The sequence below is a fragment of the Babylonia areolata genome, chromosome 32 (assembly GCF_041734735.1).
Source record: "Babylonia areolata isolate BAREFJ2019XMU chromosome 32, ASM4173473v1, whole genome shotgun sequence".
Lineage (NCBI taxonomy): Eukaryota > Metazoa > Mollusca > Gastropoda > Neogastropoda > Buccinidae > Babylonia > Babylonia areolata.
The window spans coordinates 19,903,936-19,916,435 of NC_134907.1; the positions used below are offsets into that span (position 1 = coordinate 19,903,936).

Sequence of the window (12,500 nt, forward strand, 5' to 3'; positions counted from 1 at the left end):
GTATAAAAAATAAAGTCATTGTGTATATGTTTTTCCTTTTCTTTCTTCCTCTCTCTCTCTCTCTCCCTCTCTCTCTTTCTATCTATCTCTTTTTTTTCCCCTTAATGCTTAGTTGCCTGAACATAAGCATATGTATCATAAGTATGTTCAAATCTTGGAGATGGGTCAGTGGCCGAGTGGTACCCAGCCAAGAAACAAGTGTCCTGGGCTGGAGCTGGACACACGCCAGAGCGTTTACTCTCCCCTTATTTTAATTTCATTTTTGAATTTCATTACGGCTTGATAGAAAAATAATATTAAAAAAAAAGGAGGAGGGGAGAATTTCAACAGAATCATCACATCTGAAAGACAGACACAGATGCAGCCAGACACAGATGCAGCCAGACAAACAGACGCAGATGCAGCCAGACAAACAAAGCTGCAGCCAGATCAACAGATGCAGCCAGCCAAACAGACACAGATGCAGCCAGACAAACAGACACAGATGCAGACAGACACAGATGCAGCAAGACAGACAAAGCTGCAGCCAGATCAACAGACACAGATGCAGCAATACAGACAAACAAAGCTGCAGCCACATCAACAGACGCAGATGCAGCCAGCCAAACAGACAAAGCTGCAGCCACATCAACAGACGCAGATGCAGCCAGCCAAACAGACAAAGCTGCAGCCAGATCAACACATGCAGATGCAGCCAGACAAACAAAGCTGCAGCCAGATCAACAGACGCAGATGCAGCCAAACAGACACAGATGCAGCCAGACACAGATGCAGCCAGACAAACAGACACAGATGCAGACAGACACAGATGCAGCAAGACAAAGCTGCAGCCAGATCAACAGACGCAGATGCAGCCAGACAAACAAAGCTGCAGCCAGATCAACAGACACAGATGCAGCCAGACAAACAGACAAAGCTGCAGCCAGATCAACAGACGCAGATGCAGCCAAACAGACAAAGCTGCAGCCAGATCAACACATGCAGATGCAGCCAAACAGACAAAGCTGCAGCCAGATCAACAGACACAGATGCAGCAAGACAAACAGACACAGATGCAGACAAACAAACAGATGCAGACAGACACAGATACAGCAATACAAACAGACACAGATGCACACAGACAGATGCAGACAGACACAGATGCAGACAAACATGCAGACAAACGGACACAGATGCAGACAAACAGAAAGACAGACTGAACGACGCACAGCCAAACTACCGACTCAAGGATATGTGTATATACTATATATATGCATATATTCCTAGGGTGAGCAACCAGGATGTCAGCCAATAGCACACTGACACAACCACCACCCCCCCACACCCCCCAAACCTCCGCCCCTTCCCAACAGCATGGGAAGTGAAAAGTGTGCATCATTATCGGTCACAGCCATCGTTTGCCATGCCATTCCATGTGACCACAAGGATGGGACAGGTGTGTGTGCGTGAGTGCGTGCGTGTGTTATTGTCTGTGTGTGTGTGTGTGTGTGTGTGTGTGTGCGCGTGCCGGTGTAATTGTGTGTGCGAGTGTTGTATGTGCATGTGTGTGTGTGCATACATGTGTGTGTGTGTGTTTGTGCATCTGTGTGAGTGTGTGTGTGTGTCTGTCTGCCTGTGTGCACACACATATGCAAGCACACACACACACACGTGTGTGTGTGTATGTGTAAGCAAGTGCAGGCATGGGATTCTCTTCACTTTCTTTGTTTCAACATCTTTTGAATTTTGTATTCTGTCGATTGCACACAAATGTTTTACTTTCAGTGATAAGCACGTCATATCATGTAAATCAGTCCATCACACACACACACACACTGTGACACAACCTAACCTCAAGAGTATTTCACAACTGGTCAAACTTCACCCCTCATTGCAAGAGGCAATGACATCAGACTGTGGACCTCCACGCAGGTGAGTTTTATCGCAAGACAACAACGAAGATGACAATGACGCAGAAGAAGACTGAAAGAGAGATGCAATGATAACAACACAGATGATGATGACACAGAAAAAAATGACAAAGATGAAAGAAGACAATGACACAGAAGACGATGACAAAGACGACGATGAAAAAGAAGACGATGACAAAGAAGATGATGACAAAGAAGACAAATTATAAAGATGATGACACAGTTAAAGAAGACCATGACAAAGTGGACGACGACACAGAAGAACCAATTCCAAAGCTTCAAGAAAAAACAACAAACAGACAAACAAGGACATCAACACACCCACACACTAAAATCCATCAGCTTGCTAAGATTAATAACCTCTACTTTCTTCCGTATAACTTTCTTTCACTTTCTTTCACTTTCTCAAGGAGGCGTCACTGCGTTCGGACAAATCCATACACGCTACACCACATCTGTTGAGCAGATGCCTGACCAGCAGCATAACCCAACGCGCTTAGTCAGGCCTTGAGTGCATGCTTACATATTTGTGTACCTATGAAAGTGGATTTCATTTTACGTAATTTCGCCAGAGGACAACACTCTCGTTGCCATGGGTTCTTTTTCAGTGCGCCAAGTGCGTGCTGCACACGGGACCTCGGTTTATCGTCTCATCCGAAAGACTAGACGCTCAGTTTGATTTTCCAGTCAAACTTGGGAGAAAGGGCGAGAGCGGGATTCGAACCCACACCCTCACGGACTCTCTGTATTGGCAGCTGAGCGTCTTAACCATTCTGCCACCTTCCTCCTATATAAAACTTGATGCACTGAAGACAAAGTACAGTAAAAATTTTACATGCATCTGTGGTAAGCAGTTCAGCTTGCATCATTGTTTGTTTCACTGTCAGCAGTTACGTACCTTCTTCAAGTTCTTGCCAAAGTATTTCACAGAGAATAACTATTCTGCAGATGATTTTTGGAAAGTTATTTCTGACGAGGTTCTTATGGTCGAACTTTCACAGGCATTAGTTCATAGCCCTATTTCTACATTCCTTTAATGTACTTCAGAATTGTGTTAATGGTTTCTGATTATTATTATCATTATTGAATTGTTACTGTTAAATGTAACTGCATCTAAGTTACGCATTTTTTGGTAGTTTTCTGCCTTCTCTGTTTTCCTCTTCACCAGCCCCCCAGACAGACAGAGAGAACAGATGACGAACAAGTACACACAAAGACAAGAGAGAGAGACAGACAGACAGAGAGAACAGAGGACGAACAAGTACACACAAAGACAAAAGAAACAGACAGACAGACAGACAGAGAGAACAGATGACGAACAAGTACACACAAAGACAAGAGAGACAGACAGACAGACAGACAGAGAGAACAGAGGACGAACAAGTACACACAAAGACAAAAGAAACAGACAGACAGAGAGAACAGATGACGAACAAGTACACACAAAGACAAGAGAGACAGACAGACAGACAGACAGAGAGAACAGATGACGAACAAGTACACACAAAGACAAGAGAGACAGACAGACAGACAGACAGAGAGAACAGAGGACGAACAAGTACACACAAAGACAAAAGAAACAGACAGACAGACAGACAGAGAGAACAGAGGACGAACAAGTACACACAAAGACAAGAGAGACAGATAGACAGACAGACAAAGAGAACAGAGGACGAACAAGTACACACAAAGCCGAGACAGACAGACAGAGAGAACAGAGGACGAACAAATACACACAAAGACAAGAGAGACAGACAGACAGACAGAGAGAACAGGACGAACAAATACACACAAAGCCGAGACAGACAGACAGACAGACAGAGAGAACAGGATGAACAAATACACACAAAGCCGAGACAGACAGACAGAGAGAACAGAGGACGAACAAGTACACACAAAGACAAGAGAGACAGACAGACAGACAGAGAGAACAGACGACGAACAAGTACATGCAAAGACAAGAGAGACAGATAGACAGACAGACAGAGAGAACAGAGGACGAACAAGTACACACAAAGACAAGAGAGACAGATAGACAGACAGAGAGAACAGAGGACGAACAAGTACACACAAAGACAAGAGAGACAGATAGACAGACAGAGAGAACAGAGGACGAACAAGTACACACAAAGCCGAGACAGACAGACAGACAGAGAGAACAGACGACAAACAAGTACACACAAAGACGAGAGAGAGACAGACAGAGAGAACAGAGGACGAACAAGTACACACAAAGACAAGAGAGACAGACAGACAGACAGAGAGAACAGAGGACGAACAAGTACACACAAAGACAAGAGAGACAGACAGACAGACAGAGAGAACAGAGGACGAACAAGTACACACAAAGACAAGAGAGACAGATAGACAGACAGAGAGAACAGATGACGAACAAGTACACACAAAGACAAGAGAGACAGATAGACAGACAGAGAGAACAGAGGACGAACAAGTACACACAAAGCCGAGACAGACAGACAGACAGACAGAGAGAACAGAGGACGAACAAGTACACACAAAGCCGAGACAGACAGACAGACAGACAGAGAGAACAGACGACGAACAAGTACACATAAAGACAAGAGAGACAGACAGACAGACAGAGAGAGCAGACGACGAACAAGTACACACAAAGACAAAAGAAACAGACAGACAGACAGAGAGAACAGAGGACGAACAAGTACACACAAAGCCGAGACAGACAGACAGACAGAGAGAACAGAGGACGAACAAGTACACGCAAAGGCAAGAGAGACAGACAGACAGACAGAGAGAGCAGAGGACGAACAAGTACATGCAAAGACAAGAGAGACAGACAGACAGACAGAGAGAACAGAGGACGAACAAGTACATGCAAAGACAAGAGAGACAGATAGACAGACAGAGAGAACAGATGACGAACAAGTACACACAAAGACAAGAGAGACAGATAGACAGACAGAGAGAGCAGAGGACGAACAAGTACACACAAAGCCGAGACAGACAGACAGACAGACAGAGAGAACAGAGGACGAACAAGTACACACAAAGCCGAGACAGACAGACAGACAGACAGAGAGAACAGACGACGAACAAGTACACACAAAGACAAGAGAGACAGACAGACAGACAGACAGAGAGAACAGACGACGAACAAGTACACACAAAGCCGAGACAGACAGACAGACAGAGAGAACAGAGGACGAAAAAGTACACGCAAAGGCAAGAGAGACAGACAGACAGACAGAGAGAACAGAGGACGAACAAGTACACACAAAGGCAAGAGAGACAGATAGACAGAGAGAATGGACGACGAACAAGTACACACAAAGACAAGAGAGACAGATAGACAGACAGAGAGAATAGACGACGAACAAATACACACAAAGCCGACACAGGTACTCACACCATGACAGTCACCAGGGTGGTAGGAACGTAGCCATTCAGTTTGGGCTGCTCTGGGTCTGCGGGTACACAGGGAACAGGTAAAAATACCTTCTTCAAGGAAGGACGTACAGGTAAAATCACGTTCAGACACAGGTAGGTAAAACTATTGTTTGAAGACTCTCTCTCTCTCTCTCTCTCACACACACACACACACAACAAGCATACAGGTAAAATCATGTTTAGAGACACTGGTGTGTAAAATTAATGTTCAGACACACACACATGTCAAACTGTGTTTAAAAACACACAGGTACAATCATAGACACGCACACACTGGTGAAATTATGTTTAAAGACACATACAAACACAGGTGACATTATGTTTTAGGCACACACACACACACACACACACACACACACACACACACACAAACAATTAATGTAAAGAGACACAAGTACAAGTGTGTGTGTGTGTGTGCGTGCGCACATGTGTTTACCTGTTTTACTGCTTTAAGCCCTATTTAGAGAATAGACACTCTATAAATTCACATTATCATCATTATTATTATCATTACAATAATGAATATTATCATTAGTATCATTTCTATTATCATCATCATGATCATTATCATCATCATTCTGTGTTCCCTGTCCCACCACCACAACATTCCCCCCCTTCTCACCACCACCACCACCACTCCCCAACCCTCACCGTGCCGCGATCTAAACGACCCAATTCAGAGTCCAACAGTCCCTGCTACCAGAAGCACAAAAAAAAAGGCGTCAAAGAAGCTGGGGATTCCCTCGTGACCTGTATGGAACGTGAATTAAAAACATGAAGAGTTGAGAGTCCTTGAATAAAAAGTGTGTAGAGTTGTGAGTCCTTGAATAAAAAGCGTGCAGAGTTGAGAGTTCTTGAATAAAAATCGTGTTGAGTTGATAGTCCTTGAATAAAACATGTGTAGAGTTGTGAGTCCTTGAATAAAAAGTGTGTCGAGTTGCGAGTCCTTGAATAAAAAGTGTGTAGAGTTGTGAGTCCTTGAATAAAAAGTGTGTCGAGTTGCGAGTCCTTGAATAAAAAGTGTGTGTCCTTAAATAAAAAGCGTGTTGAGTTGTGAATCCCAGAAAAAAAACGTGTATTGTTGGGAGTCCTTGAATAAAAACCGTGTCAAGTTGTGAGTCCTTGGATAACAACCATGTAGAGTTGTGAGTAATTAAATAAAAAGTGCGAAGAGTTGCGAGTCCTTGAATAAAAAGTGTGTGTCCTTAAATAAAAAGCGTGTTGAGTTGTGAATCCCAGAAAAAAAACGTGTATTGTTGGGAGTCCTTGAATAAAAACTGAGTTGAGTTGTGAGTAACTGAATAAAAGTTGTGTTGAGTTGTGAGTAACTGAATAAAAAGTGTGTAGAGTTGTGAGTCCTTGAATAAAAACCGTGTAGAGTTGTGAGTCCTTGAATAAAAAGTGTGTAGAGTTGTGAGTCCTTGAATAAAAAGCGTGTAGAGTTGTGAGTAACTGAATAAAAACTGTGTAGAGTTGTAAGTCCTTGAATAAAAAGCGTGTAGAGTTGTGAGTAACTGAATAAAAAGTGTGTAGAGTTGTGAGTCCTTGAATAAAAACCGTGTAGAGTTGTGAGTCCTTGAATAAAAAGCGTGAAAAGTTGTGAGTCCTTGAAAAAAAAACCCAAAAAAAACCACCCCCAAAAAACATGTAGTTGAGCTGTGAGTTCTGAGGCCCCCCCCCCTCCAATTCCACCCCTGCCCGCATCTCAACCCCCCCTTGCTCCCCCCCTCCCCATATCCTCCCCCCCCCACCCCTCCAGCCCCCCCCACCCCCCCCCATACCCCTCTGCCCTGCACACCTTGTGGGGTGGTGTAGTACTTGCAGAAGGCCGTGTCCTTGGGGATGTTTGGGTAGAGGGTGACCAGGTTCTTCAGGTCGTGGATCCGATCCGCCAGCCCCCGAATGGTGAAGTCGCGCGTGATGTAGGGGGCCAGGTTCCACACCTCGCGTTCACCTGGGTGGGGGAGGCAGGTTAGATACAGACAGATAAAGACAAGAGATAGAGACAGATATATATATCAGGGCTCAAAACAGACTGGCATGAGAGGGGAGGAAAGTCGAGGGTCAAAGGTCAAAAGGCAGGGTGCAAAGGCCATGCCCCGCTGGGGGTTAGAGGTGCAAAGCCCCCCAGAACCTGGCAAAAAAATTACCATTTAATCTGCTGCCGTATCGAAATTTCTTCACCACACTGCAAGCAGCACGCCAATCCTGCAGTCAACAGCTTGCCAATGATCTTTCTCACAATTTTCTCTCCAATCTTCTCATTGAGCCTGGCCCATTGCCAACCATTTTTTTCACAGTCATTAAAATCATCGCCCCATTTGATAATGTCTGATGTCTGTTAGCTGGTCCAAGAAAGACAAAGCTGTGGTGATTCTATCTTTTTACCGAAAGTGAAAGCTGGCCAAAGCATTCACTGAGCAAAGAATGAGACCTTATCAAAAATTTCTACATCGGTAAACTCGTCAGGTGGAAAGTTGATCATGCTGGCAGAAACCAAACTTAATTTGGGTGGATTTGGCTGATCTGGCATAAGATTTTAAGGCCTGATATATACATTTGTATTTGTATTTCTTTTTATCACAACAGATTTCTCTGTGTGAAATTCGGGCTGCTCTCCCCAGGGAGAGCGCGTCGCTATACTACAGCGCCACCCATTTTTTTTGTATTTTTTCCTGCGGGCAGTTTTATTTGTTTTTCCTATCGAAGTGGATTTTTCTACATAATTTTGCCAGGAACAACCCTTTTGTTGCCGTGGGTTCTTTTACATGCACTAAGTGAATGCTGCACACGGGACCTCGGTTTATCGTCTCATTCGAATGACTAGCCTCCAGACCACCACTCAAGGTCTAGTGGAGGGGGAGAAAATATCGGCGGCTGAGCCGTGATTTGAACCAGCGCGCTCAGATTCTCTCGCTTCCTAGGCGGACGCGTTACCTCTAGGCCATCACTCCACAGGTTTAAACGCTCAACATACATCCAGTCAGCCGATACTGGAAGATAGGACTTGTAGGAATGTTTGAATTTATTTGTTGTCTTTAAGTTAACTGCCCCCCTCCCCCCCCAAAAAAAAACCATCATAGTGCAGAGAAGCCATTTCAATTTCTTGTTCAGTATTTCATTTTATCTTACTTTATTCTGTTGTATCGCAACTTACTTTTTGTGTGTGGTATGTGTGACTGTCTTTTGTCTGTCTCGTAAACCTTGTTAAGCCGTAATTGACATTCTCATTCCACCTTAGAGATTGACATACTAACACTACTAATAATAATGGACATTTACATTCAGCGTTTTTCCAGAAATGCCGCTCAGAGCTCTTTACATTTTGAGGAGAAGACAACGAAGACGAAGATGAGAAAGATGACGACGAAGAAGAAGATAAGAAAGACGATGACGACGACGAAGAAGAAGATGAGAAAGAAGACGACGAAGAAGAAGATGAGAAAGAAGACGACGAAGAAGATGAGAAAGACGACGACGAAGAAGAAGATGAGAAAGATGTCGACGAAGAAGAAGATGAGAAAGATGACGACGAAGAAGAAGATAAGAAAGACGAAGAAGAAGATGAGAAAGACGACGACGAAGAAGAAGATAAGAAAGACGACGACGACGACGAAGAAGAAGATGAGAAAGAAGACGGCGAAGAAGAAGATAAGAAAGACAACGAAGAAGAAGAAGAAGATAAGAAAGACGAAGAAGAAGATGAGAAAGCTGACGACGAAGAAGAAGATGAGAAAGAAGACGACGAAGAAGAAGACAAGAAAGACGACGACGAAGAAGAAGATGAGAAAGAAGACGACGAAGAAGAAGATGAGAAAGACGACGACGATGAAGAAGAAGATGAGAAAGACGACGATGAAGAAGAAGACAAGAAAGACGACGACGAAGAAGAAGATAAGAAAGACGAAGAAGAAGATGAGAAAGAAGACGACGAAGAAAAAGATAAAAAAAAAGGCGACGACGAAGAAGACGAAGAAAAACAAGAAGGGCGCGGCTGACAACCAGAAGTTCACACTCACTGGCGTTGGTCTGGCTCTCGGCGATCCAGGCAATAGTGATGCCGCCACACTCTGAATCGCTGAATCTCAGCAGGAAGGTTCCGTTCTCCCTCTGGTTCAGACACTCCTGGGCCTGGGTCTTGCTGATGAAGCCAATGATGGACCTGCCAGCACAGTAACGATGATGATGATGATGATGATGATAATGATGATGATGATAATACTGATAATGATGATCATGATGATGATAATACTGATGATGATGATGATCATGATAATACTGATGATGATGATCATGATGATAATGATGATGATAATACTGGTGATGATGAAAGTACTGATGATGATGATAATAATAACAATGCTACTACTAATAACAATGATACTACTGCTAATAAAAATAACAATAATAATCGTTACTATTATTATCATTATGATAACAACAATAATAATAATAATGATGATAATGATAGCAATACTACTACAGCTACTACTACTACTACTACTACTGAGGCAGAGGCAGAGAGAAAAGCCCCAGTCCAGTCACTGACCCATCGTTCCACGGGCCTTTCAGGTGCTCCTTGGTCAGCTTCAGCACGGCATAGAACCACTCCCAGAACGTGAAGTTCCGATCCTTCATCACGTCCTGAAAACAACCACCACCACCACCACCACCACCACACACCAAACTTGGGTTGTACTGTATTGTGTGGCATTGTGTTTTATCATGTTGTGTTGTGTTGGGTCACTATTAGGACACACACCACCACCAAAACACACCAGACTTGGCTTGTATTGTATTGTGTGGCATTGTGTTGTGTTGTGTTGTGTTGGGTCACTATTAGGACACACACCACACACCACCACCACCACACACCAAACTTGGGTTGTATTGTATTGTGTGGCATTGTGTTTTATCATGTTGTGTTGTGTTGGGTCACTATTAGGACACACACCACACACCACCACCACCACCACACACCAAACTTGGGTTGTATTGTATTGTGTGGCATTGTGTTGTGCTGCGTTGTGTTGGGTCACTATTAGGACACACACCACCACCACCACCACCACACACCAAACTTGGATTGTATTGTATTGTGTGGTATTGTGTTGTGTTGTATCATGTTGTGTTGGGTCACTATTAGGACACACACCACCACCACCACCACACACCAAACTTGGGTTGTATTGTATTGTGTGGCATTGTGTTTTATCATGTTGTGTTGTGTTGGGTCACTATTAGGACACACACCACCACCAAAACACACCAGACTTGGCTTGTATTGTATTGTGTGGCATTGTGTTGTGTCACTATTAGGACACACACCACCAACACCACCACCACCACCACACACCAAACTTGGATTGTATTGTATTGTGTGGTATTGTGTTGTGTTTTATCATGTTGTGTTGTGTTGGGTCACTATTAGGACACACACTACACACCACCACCACCACCACACACCAAACTTGGCTTGTATTTTATTGTGTGGTATTGTGTTTTATCATGTTGTGTTGTGTTGGGTCACTATTAGGACACACACCACCACCACCACAACAACACACCAAACTTGGGTTGTATTGTATTGTGTGGTATTGTGTTGTGTTTTATTGTATTTCACTGTGTTGTGCTGTGTTGTGTTGCGTTGCGTTGAACTATGCTGTGTTGTGCTGTGTTGCACTTTGTGGTGTATATGGTATGGTATGGTATGGTGTGGTGTGGTGTGGTGTGGTATGGTGTGGTGTGGTATGGTATGGTATGGTATGGTATGGTATGGTATGGTATGGGATGGTATGGCATGGCATGGTATGGTATGGTGTGGTTTGGTATGGTATGGTATGGTATGGTATGGCATGGCCTGGTATCATATGGTATGGTATGGTATAGTATGCATGGCATGGTACACACACCATACACGCACACAACACATATATACACACTATGTGGATAGACATTACACTGAAGAAAACACATACATACACACACCCTCACAAAGTTCTTGAAGTATAAAAAAAAAAAAAAAAAGTACCCACCTTATTAAACTGCACCCATGAGATAAGTGTCTGAGAATAATCTGCCTGTACTCCTGTAAACACACACACACACACACACACACACACACACACACGCATGCACATACACACGCACACATACATGCATGCATTCAATTATTTCTGACTGAATGTCAAAGCAATATAACGCATCTATTTACATTAAAAAAAAAAACACACTGACACTGGAGATATTTTGAACAATAAAGACATTTCTTATACTGCATGGTTCACTTGCTATGTGGTATTAGCAAGTATACCAACTATTTAAGCAAGGCGTCCTCACATATGTAATTTATGCACACTTACACAACTCATGGTTCATCAAAATTCATCAACACACACAGACACAAATACACAGTTCATATCTTTACAAAGATTTTGGAGGCCTTGTAACACACACATACTTCCCCCCTCTCTCTCTCTCTCTCACACACACACACACACAAATATATACACACGCACACACACAGAGTTCACATCATTACCAAAGATCTTGGATGCCAGGAAACACACACACACACACACACACACACACACACACACACACACAGAGTTCACATCATTACCAAAGATCTTGGATGCCAGGAAACACACACACACACACACGCACACACACACACACAGAGTTCACATCATTACCAAAGATCTTGGATGCCAGGAAACACACACACACACACACACACACACACACACACACACAGCCCCCATCATTACCAAAGATCTTGGAGGCCAGGTAACACAACACACACACACACACACACACACACACACAGAGTTCACATCATTACCAAAGATCTTAGAGGCCAGATAACACACACACACACACACACACACACACAGAGTTCACATCATTACCAAAGATCTTGGAGGCCAGATAACACACACACACACACACACACACAGAGTCACATCATTACCAAAGATCTTAGGCAGGTAACACAATACACACACAGAGTTCACATCATTACCAAAGATCTTAGAGGCCAGATAACACACACACACACACACACACACACACAGAGTTCACATCATTACCAAAGATCTTAGAGGCCAGGTAACACAATACACACACACAGAGTTCACATCATTACCAAAGATCTTGGAGGCC

At 43.5% G+C, this 12,500-nt stretch overlaps 1 protein-coding gene across 2 annotated transcripts in view; it reads right to left on the bottom strand.

Moving 5' to 3' along the window:
- Positions 1-12,500, bottom strand: part of LOC143276444 (signal transducer and activator of transcription 5B-like) — a 63,171-nt gene that overhangs the window by 22,246 nt on the left and 28,425 nt on the right. For both annotated transcript variants that reach the window (XM_076580936.1, XM_076580937.1), the window contains exons 15-19: positions 11,372-11,424; positions 9,886-9,980; positions 9,356-9,498; positions 7,135-7,290; positions 5,296-5,353 (exon numbers count right to left, since the gene is read on the bottom strand). In XM_076580936.1, coding sequence (XP_076437051.1) covers positions 5,296-5,353; positions 7,135-7,290; positions 9,356-9,498; positions 9,886-9,980; positions 11,372-11,424 — 505 coding nt within the window. The remainder of the gene's footprint in view (positions 1-5,295; positions 5,354-7,134; positions 7,291-9,355; positions 9,499-9,885; positions 9,981-11,371; positions 11,425-12,500) is intronic.